The 21,401-nt window shown below is 43.9% G+C and overlaps 1 protein-coding gene across 1 annotated transcript; it reads left to right on the forward strand.

Annotated features, from left to right (window-relative positions):
- Window positions 1–3,980: 3,980 nt before the first annotated feature.
- LOC308471618 (protein SSUH2 homolog) lies at window positions 3,981–19,652 on the forward strand. The gene is made up of 13 exons (XM_080995850.1): window positions 3,981–4,083; window positions 5,759–5,814; window positions 6,235–6,336; window positions 7,025–7,103; window positions 7,457–7,586; window positions 8,888–8,948; window positions 10,709–10,833; window positions 12,527–12,589; window positions 13,825–13,907; window positions 15,628–15,724; window positions 16,107–16,208; window positions 18,267–18,374; window positions 18,888–19,652. The coding sequence occupies exons 1-13, from the start codon at window positions 4,058–4,060 to the stop codon at window positions 19,026–19,028; spliced, it is 1,173 nt and encodes a 390-aa protein (XP_080851976.1). The 5' UTR covers window positions 3,981–4,057; the 3' UTR covers window positions 19,029–19,652.
- The last annotated feature ends 1,749 nt before the right edge of the window (window positions 19,653–21,401 follow it).

A 21,401-nucleotide genomic window follows, 5' to 3' on the forward strand; every position in this document is an offset into this window, starting at 1 on the left:
ACAATAAGAAGCACTCGGTAAATGGTTGCCATGCCCTTTGGCAAAAGCTTCAGTGCCTAACTGAATACCTCTGGGAAGCCCAATAGCAGGACATGAGGGCAACTGAGTAGGCATTTCTTTGTTTGGGACAAAGATGAAATTCCAAGGTGAAGCAGCCTATTGGTTTTTTTTAGATATACAGACCACCTCCAAAATATCATGACCTTGGTCCAAAATGGTCTGAACTGAAGTAGCCTGATCTTGAAACTCTGGACCAATCTCAGAGTTTTGCAGGGCTCAGGGGACAATTTCACTTTGATTTCTTGGGTAGGCCTTTTAACTTGCAGATGGTGCATAGTGGGGGTAAGTTGCCTGAGGTGAGGGGAGGAAGCATCAGTCTCCTGGATGTGGGAAAGACATCATAGCCGGGTCTGATTTTGCAGCTCCTAGTATAGGAAGAGTGCCCACTTGCAAAATGAAACTGACAATTAAAAGCACATTGTTAATTCTTATTAAAATATGTGTTGGCATGTGTTTGGCAGATGCTTGCTTTGAGAAATAATCAGCATACAGTTCCCACATTTGGCCTAGACAACAGCAACAACAAATTGATAACGGCAATGCAGTAAAATGATTCAAAATGCTGTTTTAAGAGTTGTGTATGGCAAGATTGTTGTGTATGGCTGAGACTGGTCAGGTCTCTCGCCCCACTTCTGGAGCCTACCTGAGAGGCATTTTCTGCCTGAAAAAAGCCCTGGACACTTCTCATAGATGGGTTGCTTCTGCTCAGGGGGAGCTTGCTGAAGGGGTGGAAATTATTGTCACGCTTACTTTGCCTTTCAAAGAATAATGTTTGTCCCATCCATGTAAAGTAAGCTGTGCCTAAGTCTGCAATTCTGTGTGAAATAAGTTCCACTGAGCCAAGAGAGACTTGCTTCTTTGTAAACATGCCAAGGAAAGAGGCACACCTTTCACAGGAAAGATCATAAATTGATTTTAAGTAGGTTGTCTACTTAAGAACATGTTAGTTGTGGCAAATGTGCTCACTGAACTCAGTGAGACTTATTTTGAGAAGACAACTGTGGATTATCTGGCAAATCCTGAGTTTTCCTGGAGTGAGACAATTCTCAGTAGCAGACACATCATCCTGGCATGCCACTAAAAAGTCAACATTGATCCCACACTGACAAACATCAGCAAGCAAAGCTGGTTAAAAAAGAATGTCAGGATTATTAGGCTGCTGTCTTCTATTAACATATAATACCATATATTGAAGAGCATGCTTTTCTTCATGTATAGTACCCAGAACAAACTCGGTCTCTAAGGGGCTACTGGACATTTTTAAAAAAAGAAGTGTTTTTTTAAAAAAGAAGGCTCTGTGGTTTAACCCACAGCGCCACCCGCATCCCTACTGCACCTTACCTATGCAATAATAACACTACACATAGGCATAGCCAGGATCTATGATGGGGGGGGGGAGAGGGCACCCACCTGTCACCATCAGTGCCAGATTTACATACCGGTATAAGCTAAACAAGCTATAGCTTAGGGCCCCACTCTCTTGGGGGCCCCAAAAAAATTTAACGGAAAAAACCCTGGATGCACATTTCCAAAATATAAGATAAAAACCAAATAAAATAAAACCTACATACAGCAACAGTGTTTTGTGTTGTGTAGGCTCCTATGATGTAAGCAATGGGCCCCGCCTGCTAGCCTGCTCCCTAAAATATCACTGGTTTGCTCATTTTTATATACAGTGGTACCTTGTTGATATCATCAGTGACTTTGCTTTGGCAAAGGCAAGGAAAGTATTGTAATTTAGATCATGTTTGTGTACTATTTCTATACACAGTATACAATGAATCATGATAAAATTATACAGTTGAATGGGTATTGGGTAGATGCATTAATATAATCAGTCCTGTTAAATAAGCATAGAAAGGTCTGCTGTCCCAATGAACAGTGTAGAGTACTATGGTGATATTGATATTATATAAAAATGCATTGTACAGGTTATAACACTTAAAAGGTAAAGGTAAAGGTACCCCTGCCCGTACGGGCCAGTCATGTCTGACTCTAGGGTTGTGCGCCCATCTCACTTAAAAGGCCGGGGGCCAGCGCTGTCCGGAGACACTTCCGGGTCACATGGCCAGCGTGACGAAGCTGCTCTGGCGAGCCAGCACCAGCGCAGCACACGGAAACGCCGATTACCTTCCCGCTATATAATCAGTCCTGTTAAATAATTTTTTGAACTACAGGCGTGTCTAGTATTGGTATTATTTATGAATGTGACATATTACTAGAAATATTGTCTTTTACACTCACTAAGTGTAACAGGATACAAAGGTCTGCTGTCCCAATGAACAGTGTAGACTACTATGGTGATATTGATATTATATAAAAATGCATTGTACAGGTTATAACACTTAATTTCATATTAATAAAGCTATTTATAATTATTAGTAGTTTGCATCATACATTTACACCTATTATTATTTCATGTTATGCCAAGTTTCCAGAGACTAGATTATGAGTCTTTGTAAATTGTGTTTCTAAAGGAACTTTTGTTATTGCCAAATGCCAATGTGTTTGCATTACTAAGTTGGCTATGAATAAAAAATCATTTTAAATTAGAGCTTAATAATCATTTCACTATTAATATACTTCTTAATTGTATTTCAGTTCAGCAGTTACTCTGATGAAATACATATTTTGTTATGTGCAAATGACTTTAGATACCTATTAGGTCCATAAATTACCATAAAGCATATATTCAACAGAAAAAATAGCGCTATTTTGTTGTTGACAAAGGACAGCTGGACATATAAAGGGCCCCATTACCTTCAGTAACTTAGGGTCTCATCAAACCTAAATCCGGCCCTGGTCACCATCCTCTGCCAGGCTCTATATAGCAGATTCTGAATGAAATGTCTCAACAACAGTTTTAAACTACAGTGGTATCTTGGATTAAGTACTTAATTCGTTCTGGAGGTCCGTTCTTAACCTGAAACTGTTCTTAACCTGAAGCACCACTTTAGCTAATGGGTCCTCCTGCTGCCACCACGCCGCCGAAGCCCAATTTCTGTTCTTATCCTGAAGCAAAGTTCTTAACCTGAAGCACTATTTCTGGGTTAGTGGAGTGTGTAACCTGAAGCGTATGTAACCTGAAGCATATGTAACCTGAGGTACCACTGTACTTTCTTTTGACCCCAAGTGCTTGGAAAAATCTGTCAAATTATTTCTACAATTTCTGCTTTTAGTTAACGATAGGTAGCCGTGTTGGTCTGCCATAGTCAAAATAAAAAAAATCCTTCCAGTAGCACCTTTAAGACCAACTAAGTTAGTTCTTGGTATGAGCTTTCGTGTGCAAGCACACTTCTTCAGATACTTCTTCAGGATGGTATCTGAAGAAGTGTGCTTGCACACGAAAGCTCATACCAAGAACTAACTTAGTTGGTCTTAAAGGTGCTACTGGAAGGATTTTTTTTATTTTGCTTTTAGTTAAGTGTTTTTTAGTTATTTCTTTGATGGGGGGGCTCCCTCGTCTCCCCCCCTCCCCGGCTATGCCCTTGGCTCTACACACAAATGATATACCCTCCAACATTTCTCTAATGAAAATAAGGACATCCTAAGGCAGGCTTCCTCAACCTCAGCCCTCCAGATGTTTTGAGACTACAATTCCCATCACCCCGACCACTGGTCCTGCTAGCTAGGGATCATGGGAGTTGTAGTCCCAAGACATCTGGAGGGCCGAGTTTGAGGAAGCCTGTCCTAAGGGAAAGCGGGATCAAATCAGAAATCAGGACGGCTTCTGTAAATCAAGGACGTTCCAGGGAAAAAGGGACGCTTGGAGGGTCTGAAATAACATGAGAATGGGCCTAGGAATAGGGGAACTCCTGTCCATTTCGCCTTCCTCTCGCTTCCTCCTTTTTCTGCTTCTCCGCCGTCCACATTTCCGCAGCTTATATGAAACAGAAAGTTACGCAAGGCTGGCCAAAGAGGGATCCGGAAAGAGAAAGTAAAGAGAGACGGGGCAAAGGTTGGTTGTTCCCCTGCTCGAGATGGTTTGCTAGAAGCGATGGCGGACGGCCGTCAGGGAATCCGGTGAGAGCCTTTTGCAAAAATCCCCCTCGTCGGGACCCGCTTCCCCCCCTCTTCTCCGCTGCCCTTGAAAGCTGCCCGTCCTCCCCACCCTCTCCCTCCTCGCCATTCCTTTAAATTCATGCTGAGACGAAGTAAAGGGGAAAGAAAGTCCCCGTTGCCCACGTGTTGATTCTTTCTGCCAAGAAAGCTGCAAAGGGGGCTTTTTTTGCGCAGGAAAAAAGCTGCTTCCAGAGGCGCTTTTGCTGCGGGCGAACAGGAGAGGCGCGCAAAAGCGCGCAAGGCAACGTAGCCGCGGAAGGAAGGCGCCCCTCCTGTCTCTGCTCCCTAGGCTGTGCGCGCCGCGCCGCGCCCATGTCAATGGAGGCGGCCCGCTTTCATTTCCACAGCTAGCAGGGCTTGAATTCGTCCCCAAGCCAAGCACCTCCCCAAAACAACAAAAACCACAGAAGCAAAAACAAATAGCTCCGGGAAATTAGCTTCTTTTCCTAGGGACATGGGAAGTTTCCTCATACGGCATGTGACCGGGGGTTCTCCACCCCTGTTGGGGAGACATAGGGAAGTATGCTGACGCCATCTCGCTCTCCACAGGGTTTCAGGATGGGCTCCTTGCCAGCCCTTCCTGGAGATGCTCAGCCACTGGAAGTGAGCTTGAGACACAGGGCAAGAGTGTCTTTCCTAGCCTTGCCTGGGGATACCGGGGATCGAACCGGGAACCTCTGACAAGCAGAGCATGCGTACTTCTGCAGAGATTCCCTTAACTCTGATACAGAACATGTCGACCTCCGGGTGTCAGACATGAGAATGTAAAAGCCCCACTGCAAACAGGATATTGCAAGTTGGAAAAGTTTCAGAAAAGAGGGGAGGGGATACAAAACTTAGTATCTTTTTGTATTCCCCCCCCCCAAAATACAAAACTTAATATCTTTTTGTTTTATATTTTTCTCTATAAACCTTAATAACATTAAGTTTTTTTAAAAAAGGGAGGGGAGGAGGAAAAGTTTCAAAAAAGGGCAACCTAAATGATCAAAATGCAACTTTCTGCACAGGAAGGAGCAATTCCCCCGTGCAGAAAGGTTGCAATGTTTGGGACTTTTTAGTTTGGAGAAAAAGTGATAAAGTTGTACCGCATGGAGAAAAGTTTTCCTACCCTTCTCATAACACTGCAACTTGTAGACATGAAATGCAGCTGATTGCTGGAAGATTCAGGGCAAATAAAAGAATGTACTTTGTCATTTGGCAATGGATAAACATTGGGACTCACTCCCAAAGTCTGTTGAAAGAGTTCTCAAGAACTCAAAAGCTTGTTCTCTACTTTATGACGATTCAGTTAGTCATAATAAAGGCATTACAATACTAATACTATGCCAATAAAGGTATTATTATATTGTGGCTTTAGGGCTTTTCAAATCAACTAAAACGGCAGCTCACAATTTCTTTTTTTAAACAATCAGTTTGTTGCTGAAAAAATGGTCGTATGAAGCCAGCCTTGACTTTATATATAAAGTGTTAAGCACCTACGGCTTCAGACCTTCATCTGACAGTGTTAAAATCGCATCCACAACTGCACTCTATAAGGATTTTAAATTGACTGCATCTATTTCTGCTTTTTGTACGCTAAGCCGCTCATTTATGTTTGTTATTGTGCATTACACTCTTTTTTACTTTCTCCTGCTAGAGTACCAACTCAGACATACGGAACTGTTGGACAGACATCTGCTCAGTGGACGTTCGGTATGAAAAGCAAGACACTGCAGGCATTAATTATCCTTGTTAACCTTGGCTCCATTCAGATGTCACCCTAAATCCTAGTTTACCAGGGCTTGCCAACGTGGCTGCAGGTGCTAGCATGCCCACTGGCACCACCTCTTGTGCCTGTGTAAGGTCTTGATAAATATCCATGATGCATGAGAAATTTGCCCTTCCTTCTCAGTTCTTGTTTGCATTGGCTCAGCATTGCTACGTCCTCCTTACATTTGGTGACCATGGCACTTTCTCAAATCCCAAAGGTACCCACTGGTGCCAAACCCTTGACCTATCACTTGTGTAATAAAGACGAAATCCTACATTTAGGTTTCAGTGTTCCGTACGATTCATTATATGTTTGAGGGATGACAATGTTCAACGTCTTCCTTTTCCCTAACTTTTTTGTAGGTGCCGCCATTCCTACAGACATGGCTGAGATGCCAGGACCTTATGCTGCTCCTGTGTATAACACAGGCACCATATCTGGCTATGAAGGCACAACCGCTGCAGGCAAGCCCTTGTTGGTGTGGACCCTAGTTCCCTAAAGTGTATGCCAGTGGTAGGCAACCTAAGGCCCATGGCCCACAAGCAGCCCATGGGGGTCGTTTAACTGGCCCACGAGCCGCCCCCAAACCGAGCCACCCGCTTGGTGAGTCCCTGCACGCTACGCTAAACCAGCGCGGCATGGTGCGGGGACTCGCTTCTGCGGTGCTGGAAATAGCATCTGCACATGCTCAGTCTCCGAAAATCACGTCTGTGCAGATGCAGACACTGGAAATCGTGTCTGCACAGACGCCAGAAATCGCGGCCGTGCGCGCTCATGTGCACATGCGCTCTTGCCCGTGGAAGGATCTCCGCTGGAGTGAACTGGCCCAGGCAAGGTAAACCTTGCTGACCACTGGTGTATGCTGTAATACAAGTGCTAGTTTTTAAGATGCTTCCCTTGTGCTTGATCCAGAAACTGCAGTTAGTGCAGGATACTGCAGCATGATTGCTAACAGGAGTAAGGCCTTGTCAGCGTCTCCGAGATCTGCAGTGGTTGCTGATCCGCTACCTGGCCAAGTTCAACACCCACTGCATGAATGTTCCTTTCTGCTATTGCCAAGGAGAACTTTCTTCTAGCACGTTGCTCATGAGACCTGAGAACATTCACAACTGCTTATCCTGCTGTTCTTACCCGAACCCCATTCCTTTACAGGAGGAAAACATTGCCTGCCTCCGCCTAACTTGTTTCTTGGACATGGAGGTGGACAACAGCCGCCCCAGAGAACGTGGAAGTAAGTGGATACTGTTACGCATTCTGTTGTGGACTTCCTTCTCAGGGTCACATGACAGTGGTGTGGGTGGGGCCAAGCAGGGCATGCAGATTTCACCTTTGTTCAGTAGGCTAGTTTCCACAGACACTCACGCATCTCTCCCCAGCCTCCATTCAGAAATTCACGAGGTGTTTTCAAACTTCAAAGACATATTCTAACCAGGCCTGGGGAGAGTTGTGAGGGCCAGAAAAAAGAGATATGGCGTGCATATTTGGCTCTTGACCCTGAGGTCCCCCCCCCCCACCAGACAAAGAGGGCCATGGGAAGGTTGGCGGTCAATTTTGCTTATCCCTCCTTTTCGTCCTTTCCTACAGCGTTCCTGCCATTTCAGAAGATGAGGCCAAAGAAGCTTTTATCCAGTACGCTTCCAGCAAGTGCTGCTACAGCACAGACCCAGCCAAAGAGATGGTGTTTAATGACCTACAGTTATTCAATACCTACAGAGTAAGCAGTATATATTGGTAATAGTATAGTTATGCAGGAGCAGCTGGTATGGTGGAGGCAGAGGCATTGTCAATCCAACACACCTGCCCCAACCACACCACCACCTTGCCCCAGTGCCATCCAGGTAAGCCGCAGTGACGCTGGTGTTGGGAAGGTGGTTCTGCGTTTCTTCCCAACTACAGCACACCAGCCACTGCCGCTGCCATTTATTTATTTTGTTTACTATGTTTATATTCTTAATGATTAGCTGCCTTGAGTGTGGAAGGTCCTTTCAAAGAATAAACAAACAATAAACGGTATCATTCATTCCTAACCCCAGATCTTACTGTGCTGTCTGCAATGACATAGCTAAGTGTGTATGTGAAAATTAGGGATACTTCATAAAGGGCATTTAACTACCAATGCAAACTGATGGCAGTGCCCCTTTTGCCTAAATTATGAGGTGCCCACTTGGACTGTGGAGGTAATAGAGTGCTTGAAGTTATTCTGTGGTGCTGTGGTGCAGCAGAAGGTTGTGTTTGTTTAAGGCACATAAAGGAAAAATAATAAAGAGAAAGAATTTTGCAAATTGAATTTTCCCTTTGGCCACTGCATGGGTCACTACTTCAACCAGAGTTGGGGGACCTGTTGTCCTTGAGGTGTTGATGGACTCCAGCTTCCATCATCGTTGACCATCAGCTGTGTTGGCTGGAGCTGAATAGGAATTCAGAAACATCTGGAGGGCTGCAAGTTCCTCATCCCTGGCCTAACCTGTCTGAAAAGACATAACTTTTACAAAGTTCACTAGGCATGGAATCAAGTCCTTTCTCCAGAGACATATCAGAGCTGGCAGGTGATTCTGAAGGATAACTAACATTTCTGGTTCTTCTTGGGATTGTTACCTTCATGAATGTTTCCGAACTTTTTAATCTAGTACCAACGTTGCTGGATATCTTGCCCGTCTCAAAGCAATGCTTTTGCTAGCAAAAACTGTTGCATGAACATTTCTATGCGCTGTTCAAAATGGATACACATTTATGGATTTATTTTCATTAGCTTTTGCCATTTATTTTTTCAGTATCTGCAGTTCTTTTATATTAGCATGAAAACATTCTGTTTTTTTAGTATCTATAACCATTTTGAATTAATGTATAAGAGATGCATTTTACTTGTACTGTTTTGTAGTTTTCTGGTGGTTGCTTTGTGTTGGCTCTAACCAGAGACATTTTAAGGTGTTGCTTCCCTATGTAATTTCCCTAAGCCAGTTTTAAAAATCTGCTGACTATTTCTTAAGTGTTTAATTCTTGAAAGTTGTTTCTTAGTATAAACTGGAGACCTTCACTGAATCAAGATCCTCTGAATGGAAGACAGAACCTTATGGGGGTAAGTGCTGCTTTGCTACTCTACAATCCAGCCCCACTTAAGCCAGACTGAGCCATCCAAACACTTCACAGTGTGGTTCATCTCCTTTGACTTCGGCCGGCTGAGCTGGCCTCCTGCCAGTCACCAGTTGGGCAGGCAGGAGTCCCGTTGACATTATCCCTGTGGATACCCAGCAGAGGGCCTTGAAATGGGTTTCCAAGGGTGGGAATGGGGCTGAGCTGGCCTGGGATGCAATGGATCATAAGCTGGTCTAACAGCAGGCATCAGGTGACATTAAGCCAGCTTTTCCTGCCCCCACCCCCAATTCTATGGCCACTGAGTAGCTGAGGATGTTGTGAAGGCTCTGCCACTCCACAAAAGGCTGTGTCAGCAGGTGGTGGGAATTTGGGTAGCAACCTGAGAGGAATTTTACAGGAGCCAGCTTTTATTGCTTTCTCAATGCATTATGTAAAGGACTTGGTATAATAATATTTAACAAGGCCTTCAACCCAAAAGGATAGATACGTTTAAAAAATATTTGTGTACCTTTGTTCTAAAACATCTGAAAGTATCAGATGGAACTGGGCTTTAGTATAGACCACCTTATCTCTCCATTTCTGTATGCCCTGAAAACAAGGTATGGTGGTACTTCGGAAGTTGAATGGAATTCGTTCTGGAAGTCTGTTCAACTTCTAAAACTTTCCGAAACTAAGGCGTGGCTTCCAATTGGCCTCAGGAAGCCACGGAAGTCACGTTATATGTTCGGGTTCCAAAGAACGTTCACAAACTGGAACACTCACTTCTGGTTTGTGGTGTTCAGGAGCCAAAACGTTCGACTCAACAAGGCGTTCAGGATCCAAGGTACAATTGTATAGCTAAAGATGGATGCCGTTCACAGTTTTGGTAGAATTGGAGAGTTCCTCAAAGACACCCATCCTGACATTAAATGAAACATTGGTAAGATGAGACTGTACTGTATAAAGTGCAGAAGAAAATTATCTGTTTCTTCTGAGGTCATTGTCTTTGTAAGGTATCAGAAGAAGTCCTGAGACTGACGAAGGTCACATACAAAGTCTGAGAGCAATTTTAAGGATATTTCTGTACAATACAACATGAAATGAAGCAGTGATCAGTTGTTGATCTTACAACTTGGATGCCTGTTTGCTCATAAGACGATATGTCCTTGGTTGCTTTCCAGCCCATAATTGATATTAGATATGTAGCACAGATTTTCTTAGTGAGATCAGGTAAACTAATGGGTCTATATTTCTAAGTAGAGAAAAGAATTTAGGTCACTCTAGTTATTAACTGAAAAGTTGGGGAAACAAAAATGCGGTAAATTTATAATTGGTGTAATTTTAAAGAAGTAATTTTGTTTGTGTTTGTTAAGCAAAAGAGGTGGCATTAAAATCAGGGCACCTTTGCAACACTGGCTCCTGGAAAATGATAGTTTGAAAATGGGAAGCTACGCTATTGATTTTGAAGCATAGTTTGCACTGTAATCCATACAAAGGTAAACCATGGGGAAGAACGGATGAGGACGTCACTCTCTTGTGAGGGGAGGAAGTACACTGCTTAGAGATGACTGATTAAGCAGTAAATTAATTGTTGAAATGCTGGTGACAATCGTGATGATGAAAGCTGGCTCCCAATAGCAAACTATCATTTTGCTGTAGCGGCTGTTATGCATGCTCTTATTTTGCTTGTATTGTGCATTGGAAAACATAAGCTTCTCTGAGGCCAAGCCAGATGGTAGTGTAAGTGCAGCTTTCTTACACCAGGTGGAGCAGTAGATTCCTACCTGCGTGGGACACCTCCTTTGCCTTGGGATATGAGAGCAGACTCTCCTGGCATGTTCCGAGAGAAAACCCAGAGAATCAGAGTGCCTCACACATCAGCATTAACGGTACAGAGCTAATGTATCAATGTCAATGGAAATGGTGGTATACATAGGCCAGTGGTGTCCAGACTCCAGTCCAAAGTTGTCGAGCTTTTTTTTAGGATTTTACCCCAGGAAAATAAACTGCCACAGGGGCCCCCAGGACGGACTTTGGACATGCCTGACATAGGCCCATGCATTTTGTCTGGCCAGAACCCTTCCCCTCCTCTTTGGCACAGTCCTGTGCCTTTTTTCTTCAAGGTAACTCCCATTGAACTCAGTGGGGCTTACTGCCAGGTAAGTGTACATGCCGGGTTGTAGCTTGAGGCCCTGATTTTGTGCTGTGTCTGTGAGGGAGGTCAGGGACTGCTTCCCCAACTCTCTAGCGGCCAGTAGCTTATACTCTTGTCCTTACTCTGTCGCTTATACTGTTGTCCTTAAGTACAAGGCAATTATGATCTCCGAGTTGTTCCTGTTGTGGGAGAGATTTATGAGAAGCAGCCAGTGACTGTGGGCTAGAGTCACGTAAGAGGGAAGCAGCACTTTGGAGTTTCTCAGGCAGCAGACTGAAGGAACTAAGTTCACGATCAGATTTATAATGGGATATAAGAGCAGAAAGAAGTGACAGAGGAATGTTGTTGCAAATTGTACACAGGTTTACTGGTAAGAGTTTGTGCAGAAATGTATGTATAGGCATTTAGGTGGATCATTATGTGACCCGAGTAACTAGAGAGTTGCGTAATTTTGGAGGTAAAAGAGCTTTGTATTCAGATGAGATGACTGAAGGAAAGTCAAGCAAGAAAGGAAAGTCATACGATACATTTAAAGCATCGCCATACTAATTTAAACGCTCATAGATTCCCTCAAAGAATTATGGGAGCTGTGGTTTGTTAAAGGTGCTGAGCATTGTTAGGAGCCACATGTTTCCTTCACAGAACTACTGTCGTACCTTGGAAGTCAAAGGGAATCTGTTTTGGAAGTCCGTTCAACTTTCAAAATGTTTGGAAACCAAAGCGGTGCTTCTGATTGGCTGCAGGAAGCTCCTGCAGCCAATCGGAAGCTGCAGAAACCCCATCGGACGTTTGGGTTCCAAAGAATGTTCGCAAACCGGAACACTCACTTCTGGGTTTGCGGCGTTAGGGAGCAGAAATGTCCAAGTACCAGGGCATTTGGGATCCAAGCTACAACTGTACCATGTCCAGAGTTCCCCATGAAGAGGAAATTCTTATTAATTCGCTCTGGAAATGGTAGCTCTGGGAATGGAAGACATTGTGACCCCGTCCCAAGGTTTGTGCACTGGAAGAGCCTATGTTGGGTGTTCTCCATCTTGTTGGCTGTAACAGCTAGGTTCTGCCTTAGCCCAATGTCTGCAAGCACAGAAATCATAAGGCTGTGGCTGAGATTGAAATTCCGAACCTTCTGACAGTAGAAGACCTGGGTGGGAATCTTCAAGGTCTTGTTGCAGTTCAGCACCCATAACAAACTCCGGTTCCTAGAATTCTTGGGGGGAGGGGAGCCATGGCTGTTTAAAGTGGCACCATAACACTTTGAATGTATGTTATGAATGTGGCCATAGTTTAATGTAAATCAAATGGAAGCTCACCAGATCCTCTTAACATTGCCTGCTCTGATTATGAGCAGCATAGTATTTCCAGACCACCCAGGTCCAAATAAAAGCTGCTGGCTCCGTTTTAACGTTCTCCTTTCTTTGATTTTGAAGGCTTGCCCGACATGTGGATCGACTGGTAGACGTCACTGCAATAAATGCAATGGCAACAGCAAGGTAAGTAGTTGTGCTTAGTGTGGAGTTTTTGTTTTGTAGAAAGGTGAGAACACAGATGAGAAAATAAAAGGTGGAGGAGGAAGCAACATGTCTTTTGTTTAAACAGCTGATGGGATGTTGAATAGTAGAACAAAATTGGAACCCAAGAGATATAAACCAGAAAGCCAGTAAATATTTGATACAGCAATTGTACTGGATGTCTGGGGTATAGGTTTTCTACGCTGGTTTTTCTTCCATATTTGGAAGCTCAGAACAGAGAACAATTAAAACGACTGACTACGTAATCATGGATGTGAGAAATATTAATTAAAGTAAACGTTGCAACACTACCCAAAATTGATAAAAGTTGCGACTAACAACCCTTCCATCAATTTTTAATCAGTTAATTCAGAAAAAAGTTTATTTTTATTTTTAAAAACCTACATTTTTACATGCCTTGTGAAAATAGAAAGGGATGAAGTATGGTGGAATCGAATAGAGTATCATTTCACAGACTGATGGAACTGGGCAGCTTCTCTTGTTAAGAGGCAAGAAATCTCCAGCTGCATCTAGGCAGTGTTAAGAAAGCAGGAGGAGAAGGTCAACACCTCACACTTGGATGGAATCAGCCTGGTTGGGTCTATGAGACAGGGAAGTCCTCTGTCACAGAGGGAAGACCTTTGGATTTTTGACCAAGATAAAGTGCTCTTCAGGATTGACCCTTCCCCTCATACTTCAGCACCACATTTCATGATTTGCAGGAAACAGATCAGATGGCAGCAGTTTGAGGTTCATAGGGCACTAAAATAATACACTTGGTGGAGAGTGGAATCTGATTTCTGGGGTGGGGTGGGGAGATAGTCCCCCTTGTTTTCCACAAGCAAGTCACCCAAGATTGTCTTGTCTTGAGAACCACCAGAAGCAGGTAGAATTGAGAAGGCTTGGATCTAGCCAACATTTCTGACAGATCTACAGTTACAGCTGACTTTGTGGTCCATTTTCCCATAGGGACACCTCTTTGCAACAATGTCCTCATTGGGGATATGTACAAAGTTGGTACCTTGGGCTTCTCCATCTACTTCCACAGGGTGTTACAAGATGCTTCGGCAGATAGCACCTTAATGACTGATAGAGAAAGTAGTGAAGTGATTCCTTGTTAAAGATGATCATGGAGATCTGATTTTGTCCAATGAGTGTTTTGTTTGGCGATACCCTGCTTATTTCTGGCTCTTTTGTCTAACATTAAATCCGAACAGCAACAGTGTGGGAGATGTCATGGAAGAGGAGTCCGGTTTGTGGATGAAACATGTGACCAATGTATGGGAAGTGGACTTGAAAAGTGCGTGAGTCAATCTGCAAATATATGAAGAAGATGCTCATTTTTATTTTCACTGTGGGGTTTGAGTGTTGCACTATGTGTGACAATTGCACTCCTTCCTGGTCCTCTATACGTGAGATACCATGGACAATCTTATGGTGGAGCTTCAGGCTATAGGTTCAACAGAGACCAGGAAGTCTTTGCTTCAAATCTTGCCTTTGCTGTGAACTGAGGCTGTATACACACTATATACCTTAAAAGCACATTCAAAGCACATTCTTTCCCTCAAAGAATTTTGGGCACTGTGGGTTTCTCCTCTCAGAATTAAAATTCCCAACAACGCCCAACAAACTACAGCACCCATAATTCTTTGAGGAAAGTAATATGTTTTGTATGTGTTTTATAGATATCATGGGTGGTCAGCCTCATTCATTGGCCTTGGGAAAGCTGCGGGATGAAAGAGACATCTGCAGAATAATAAGACTTAGCTTACCTTCAGAGGTGTGCAAATGTTTGAAATACTGCATGTGAAGGACTTTAAATACCCTAAGTTAATTTTTTAAAATTAAAAGTATAGGAAGTATTGTCCTAGATCTTTCTGTAACTGAATTGATTCAAATGTATTTTGCACTTGGGAAGGAATTTGTGCCCAAATGTAAAATAAAGCAAAAGGAGTTGCCTAATGGCAGCACCCTGGAATGAGGGCTATAGTGTAACTGTCGGAGAAACTAGAAATATAAATGGAAGTCTCTTCTGTTTCATGATTTTTCGCAGAGACGTGTGCAGTTGTTTTCCAAAATTTGAATTAGCGTAAAAAGTTAGACAGCCCTCAAGAGAATGGAGAAAAGATCCTGCAGGCCTTACCTTTCACCTCCCCATTGGTCCCAGGCACATGCAGGCAGTTAAGAATACAGTGGTACCTCAGGTTAAGTACTTAATTCGTTCCGCAGGTCCGTTCTTAACCTGAAGCACCACTTTAGCTAATGAGGCCTCCTGCTGCCGCTGTGCCGCCAGAGCACGATTTCTGTTCTCATCCTGAAGCAAAGTTCTTAACCTGAAGCACTATTTCTGGGTTAGCGGAGGCTGTAACCTGAAGCGTATGTAACCTGAAGTGTATGTAACCTGAGGTACCACTGTATGGTGATCTGTCCTTTTAATCTTTATGAGTTTTTCTGTGTACATATAAAATTGCGATGATGATGCAGCAGCCTCCCTGAAGCTAAAGCTGGTCTGTGCCTAGTTGGGGGGGGCGTATGGAAGCCTGTGGGAGCTCCGTGGTGGAAAAATACATATGAACGAAAGGCTGCCTTAGGGATATGTATGAAATAGAAGGATCCGAAGAAAGCAAATGAAGCAGATTTCCAGCCCTTAACCCAAACTATGGGGCATGCCACACTGCATGTCTCTGTGTGCCTGTGTTGGCTAAGTGTATTCAAGAGAGTAGAAACAGGGTTGCCATCCCCTGACTAGTATTGGCCAAACTGGGAAACGTTCCTAACTGAAAAAGAAGCTCAGCTTGTTATGCGTCCTGAGGCCCAGGAGATGGCGCCATTTCCCAACAGAAAAACGAAACAAGACGCCGGCTCTAGAACTGAGAAACCTCTATTCCATTGGTTTTGCCGGATTATCCTTTCCTTTTTTGTGTGTGTGTTTCAGCCGGGCTCACAAAGTACCAAGCTTTATGCTGAGTAGTTTCATTACATTTTATCGCACCTTGTGTTTTATTGCATTTTATTTACAGTTGCCAGGAGTGTTCTGGTATGGGAAAAACAGTCTGCAACGATTGTGCAGGAAAAGGACAACTGCTGTCGTTCATTGAGCTGCAAGTTGAATGGCAAGTCTTGTCAAAATAGACTGTGGTGGAAAGGGGAGGCCGCTTCTAACTGCGTGGAAAATTGGCTCTGCCTACCAGAGCTGCCTGAGTTTTACCTTCAGTATCATGAGTGAACCGATCCAGTATAAATGCTAGAAATGGTTACTCAACTGATCTGAGCATTGTGCCAGTTTTGTGACTTCATAAATTTATGGTCAGCGCCTGATGTGGTTCAGTTCCCCCATGGGACTGCACTGTGTTTGATTTATGTTGGAGATTGGGCCGGCTCTTTGACCCCACGTAAAAAGCTTACATAGCAGGGGAGCCATTTTGAGAGCGTTTGGTTTGAGAAGGCCGTTGTGCTGTGTTGTCATTGCAACTCTCCTGCCTTTTGCCTTCATAGGAAGAACAACGTTTATGAATATGTGGCAGATGAAAGATCTGGATTTCCTATTGAACTCTTCAAAACGGTTACTGGAGAGACGTTGTTTGTTGATGACAGCCCTATGGTAATGAAATGCTTTCAGCAAAAGCAGTAATGCAAAGAGAGGCAGGACTTGAAAAGGAACCAACTTAAGTGTTGACAGTTAATTAATTGGTGGACCATATTTCACCATATAATGTCCCCCAGACACATAAATCTTCCCCCACCCCACTCCAACCTCTGCTGCCTCTCTCTCACCCTGGGCCACAACACACAAGCAATCATAAAAGTAATTGTAGCCCTACAAAAATACACAGGTACGAATGCAACATGTTTGTAAAGTCATCCAGAGCCTTTGAAAGATTTAGCGTGATAGAAAGGTTGCAGAGGCCTATGGCTGTAAACAAGTTTTCATTCATTCATAAAGTGATACTAGTTCAATTGCATCTTTCAGGAAACCCACTGGCAGCGGCGGAACATAAGCCCTTTACCCCCCTGCTCTCTGCTACCAGGTCAGGCCTGACCTGGCAGTGGAGGTGAAGCTCCTGAGGCCGGGCGCATCTCACCGCGACTGAGATGGGATGCTCTCCACCACCAGGTCAGTAGTGACCTGGTGGCAGAGCTACTGCAGCTGGGCACGAGGCGCCTCGCAGCCAAGGAGGCATTGCTGCCGACTCTTCTCTCTGAGACCTGGTGATGGAGCCGCTTTGACTGGGTGTGCCTTGCCGCAGCCAGGGAGGGCCACTCTCTGCCTCCAAGTCAGAAGTGACCTGGCGAAAGAGCTGCTGCCGCTGGGTGCGAGGTGTGTCACGGCCTGCTCTCCTCCCCCGGTTCAGGGTGGAGCTGCGCCTGGCACAAGCGCCGTAGCCAAGGTGCAGCTCCTTGTGACACAGAGCCAGGCTCCGATGACAGGCGCCCCCTCTCAAAATTGTCCCCTGGCACCCCCCATTCTATGCCTCTGCCCACTGGGTAGCTTACAGCCAAATTGTACAGCGATCCTACTATTTTAGAACTAGCCATATGCCCATTTTTTGACAGATTTGTGTTCTAGCTCTGACATAACAAGTTATCTTATATATCGTTGCTGCATCCTAGATCCTAAGAAACCCTTCTGACCAGGGCTTCCTGTCCCCAACCCCAACAGTGGCAGTCAGAAAATAACTTTAGACAGGAATGGTGGTTTAAACGCAATCTTACAAATAGCTTAATAATACATTTATTGGATTAAAAAAAGCTTTTCATACCCAGTGATTTGTTAAGACATGATTTGAAGATTTTGCATCTTAATGGCATTTCCAGAAAACATGTGTATAGTTTGTATGAGGCTGGGGTATACATTTTCTAAAGCACCCTCATAGCTCCCAAACTATTGCTGGCCTTGATAGCCAAGGCAAACCTTGTGGACCTATCGCTCTGCACGAAGTCAGGGACAATCCCCCATTTTCTTCCTGGCTGGGGAGGATGTGGGTGGGGCAACCCAAGGGAGAACAATCTCTGTGCTCCTCCTTCCAGTCATGGAACTGTGGAAATTTTGGTGTTGGGTGACAGTGGCACTTGGCCCACTTCAGTAGTGCATTTGTCAAATGGCAACACATTTTTCTGTGGAGGCCCACGCTGGGGCTTGTTTTGGCACTGGGCTGCCAGAGCATTAGAAGTGCCAAAGTGGGAACCCAACCTCTCTCTGGCTCCCATTTCCACTAGACGTTGAAAACAGCATCACACCACATTAAACAGTCATGGCTTTCCCCCAAGGAATCCTGGGAACTGTCTTTGGTTAAGGAAGCTCAGAGTTGTTAGGGCTACAGTGGTTTACTAATCCCTCTTCCCACAGAGTGGTTTACTAAACTCTCTTCCCAGGGAACTCTCCTGATAATTTTGTGTAAAAGAGAGAGGGCTGGACAGGGATATACTGGGCTGCCCAGAAACAGCCTGGCTTCATCATCTCGTATTGGCAATAGTAGTTTTACTTACCTGTCCGCAGTGCAGGCAAGAGGCTCTTCTTGGGTGGTATGCAGTTGTATTTTAGAGATCAGCTATGCTTCATGTCTGCATAATGTGATAAAACAATGACTAGCCTGCTCTTGCTCCTCGGTTAGGACTTCAGTTTTCTATTTGTATGTCTTTGAAATTTGTTTTTCCATAGGTATATCCAGTGATTAGTTTCCCTGATTTTGGCGTCAGTCAAGCCTCCAGCTATGCCGTTGAACAACACCAAGCTCAGTTTGCATCTACAAGGCGGATACTGAGGCAGGCAAGTGCTGTGAATATTAACCGAATCACCACTGAGGCGATGGTCTTCGGTGCTGTGATCCAAGAGAATTTCCTGGAGCGCTTCCTTCCCCAGTGCAGGGTCATGGTGAAATTCATACACCTGCTGGCCTCCATTGGCCTGTGCCCTTGCAAACATCCTAAGCTTTGTAGGCTTTTCCCATATTGTTCGGCCAAGTTCCTACATTGGCAGCACCCTAGGCTAAGGGATAGCTGGGTCAGAGAATAAGGATGGGGAACTTCTGGCTTTTCAGGTGTTGGTGCGCTCCAGCTTAAGTAAGCCCAGCAGGCATGCCCAGTGGTTTGGGACAAGAACGTCAGGAGGGTCCCAGATTCCCCATACCTGCCAGATAGGGCCTCAGCATGTCCGTATTCAGAATGTGCCTAACTGTTGTAAATCTTCTATGTATAAAAGAAAGCGATTCAGGTTTGAACTTTTCTGTAAACGATACACTGATGTTTAGACCCTGAAAGTATCTTCTTTGTGTTTTTACAGAGGCAAACAATTGAGCTGATACTTCTCACCAGGGTACAATATTTATGGCATGGCAAACCTTACTCCTTCTATGTTTATGGCAAGGAACGCAAGGTGCATGCGGAGGATTATCCACAGAAGTGTTGCTGTGCCATCCTGTGATTATTATGGGCTATTTCAACTGGTGTAAAAGAAGCATTGTTGATCAAAACTTGTGGAATATTTGCAGTCCCCCCTCATCCCATTTTTATTTTATAAATGAAGTTTATTGACCCACTTTATAAGAATTGTGGAAGATGCTTAAATAAATTGGACATAAAGGACTAAAGTTTGCCAAACTCCGGGATTACACATTAGAAGGAGAAAGAAGAGCAATCAGTGCAAGGATGTCTCTTGCACAACAAAACATTCCTGCCTCCCCATCCAGCGTGTCTCCTGAATATGTTCTTTTTTAATGCTTTATTAATATTAAAAGATATAACAAAGAAATATATATATAATCAAAATAGAAATACAAAAAGAAAATCACATTATTTGTTCACTGTACATTCTTCTGTTCCCTACGACTTCCTGCCACCCCATCATGCATTTACTTCTTATTTTATTTAGTGCCCTATTAATCTCTATTTTCTTTTTAATTGTCAATAATATATCTTCTTATAAATATCCATCGTAACACAGAAGTCATTCAAATCCTGCCACATTTATACTAGTACAATCATCTTTAAGATTTTTTTTATACATGTCCCAATTCCAAATAAATGTTTGTTCAGTATTACCTCTCAATTTGTCTGTCCTTTTTGCCAGTTTGGCGAACTCCATCAATTTACTTTGCCACTCCAACTTTGTTGGGATTTTCTCTCCTTTCCAATTCATTGCGATTAGTATTCTTGCTGTTACAGTAGCATACAAGAATATTTCTCTCGCAATTTTTGGTATGTCTAGGCCAAGTATCCCTAAGAGAAAAGCCTCTGGTTTTTTTTATGAAGGATACTTTAATCATTTTTTTAAGCTCATCTTAGATTATGTTCCAAAACTCCTTAATTTTTTTGCATGTCCACCACATGTGTAACATTGACCCTTCCACTTCCCAAATATTTCAACATTTGCCAAATATTTCAGCATTTCATATTGACCTTTCCATAAATTTGTTGTAGCCAAAGTCTTGGGCCCATTTGACCATAACAGATTTTACCTCCTCCTCCTTGACCTCCCTGTCTTTTTCCAGTCTGGATGGCCCTCCCTGCCTAGAGGAGGAAAGGGGCTAGGCTTTGTTGGTGCCAGCAGCAGCAGCAGCACTTGAGCAGCCGCCATTTTAAGCAGCCCCTCTCCGGAGCCCTTTTGCGTGCCACTTATTGTCCCTCCACCGCCAGCCCCTGCTGCTCGCAAGACACAGCTAAGCAGCCACCGGGCTCGTGCTGCTCTTGCATCACCCCCCCCCCAAATATAGTCTGCCCCCCCCACCTAGGTCTGAGGGACAGTGGACCGGCCCCCTGTTGAAAAAGCTTGCTAACCCCTCATCTAGTGCAACTGTTTCATTGAATACTGATGCTTTGATTTCTCTGTTGCTATTTGTGGGGAGCTATCTCTTCTGTCATCCTGAGAGCATTTTAAAATTGTTTTTCAAAGTGAACCAGGAAAATCACCAAATAAACGATTCATTCTACTCTTCGTATAGATCTCTGTAGTCTCTCGCTCCTTCCCTCCCTCCCTTCTGCTCTCCCCCTTTCACCCCTAAACATTCTGTGTCATTGAGTTCTTATGGGGTGTTTTGGTTTCCCCCCTCCTTGATAGGATTTATTCCTACAAGGGCTTTTCTGCAAACCTAGTGTTGCCTTAGGGATACCCCAAGTCTGCCTGTGCCTTTACTGTGGGTGGTGCAGTTTTGGCTCCAGATACACGAGCACAACAATACGCACTGGAGACAGAGGGCACTAAGGAGGGGCTGCACTCCTTCTCAAGGGGTAGGTCAATAGCTGGAGGTTACCTGGATTCATATTTGTCATTAGTGACCCCTGTGACCAGCTTTGTCTGTTGGCCAAGAATAACTTGACCACTACCAAAGAGCATACTATTCATGTATGCGATGACAGCAGCGCAGATACTACTGGCTCAGAGTCACGACCAGAGAAGACTGGTTGAAAAAGAAGATGGACTATGCCGAAATGGTGAAAATGACCATGAAAATTAGAAACCAAGAAGATAGAAGCTTTAATAAGGAATGCGGGAAATTTATAAGTTACCTAAGAGAACACTGTAAAGGACTAAAAACTTCGGCAGGATTATAACAACACTTGTAACGAAAACTAAGGTAAAAATGAATTTTTAAGAAAAATTGAGAAATTATATGATTCAGTGGGAAAAGGTTGACAATGGAACCAATGGAGGGAAGTCTATGATTATGATTATTCAAATTCAAATTTATATTGTAAAACTGAATAATAATAAAAACAAATAACTTGACCACTAGTCAGCGCGTTGTTAACCTCAAGACTGGATTGCTGCTACTCAGCCACCCATTCCAGAACTTGGTTG

Source organism: Podarcis pityusensis (assembly GCF_964106645.2).
Source record: "Podarcis pityusensis genome assembly, chromosome: 2".
NCBI lineage: Eukaryota > Metazoa > Chordata > Lepidosauria > Squamata > Lacertidae > Podarcis > Podarcis pityusensis.

Excerpts from the sequence above, each read along its gene's own strand:
- LOC308471618 (XM_080995850.1), top strand. The coding sequence starts at position 4,058 with ATGGCGGACGGCCGTCAGGGAATCCG. Across the intron at positions 5,815-6,234 it reads ATCTGCTCAGTGGACGTTCG|GTGCCGCCATTCCTACAGAC; the intron begins GTATGAAAAGCA and ends ACTTTTTTGTAG. Across the intron at positions 7,587-8,887 it reads AGTTATTCAATACCTACAGA|TATAAACTGGAGACCTTCAC; the intron begins GTAAGCAGTATA and ends GTTGTTTCTTAG.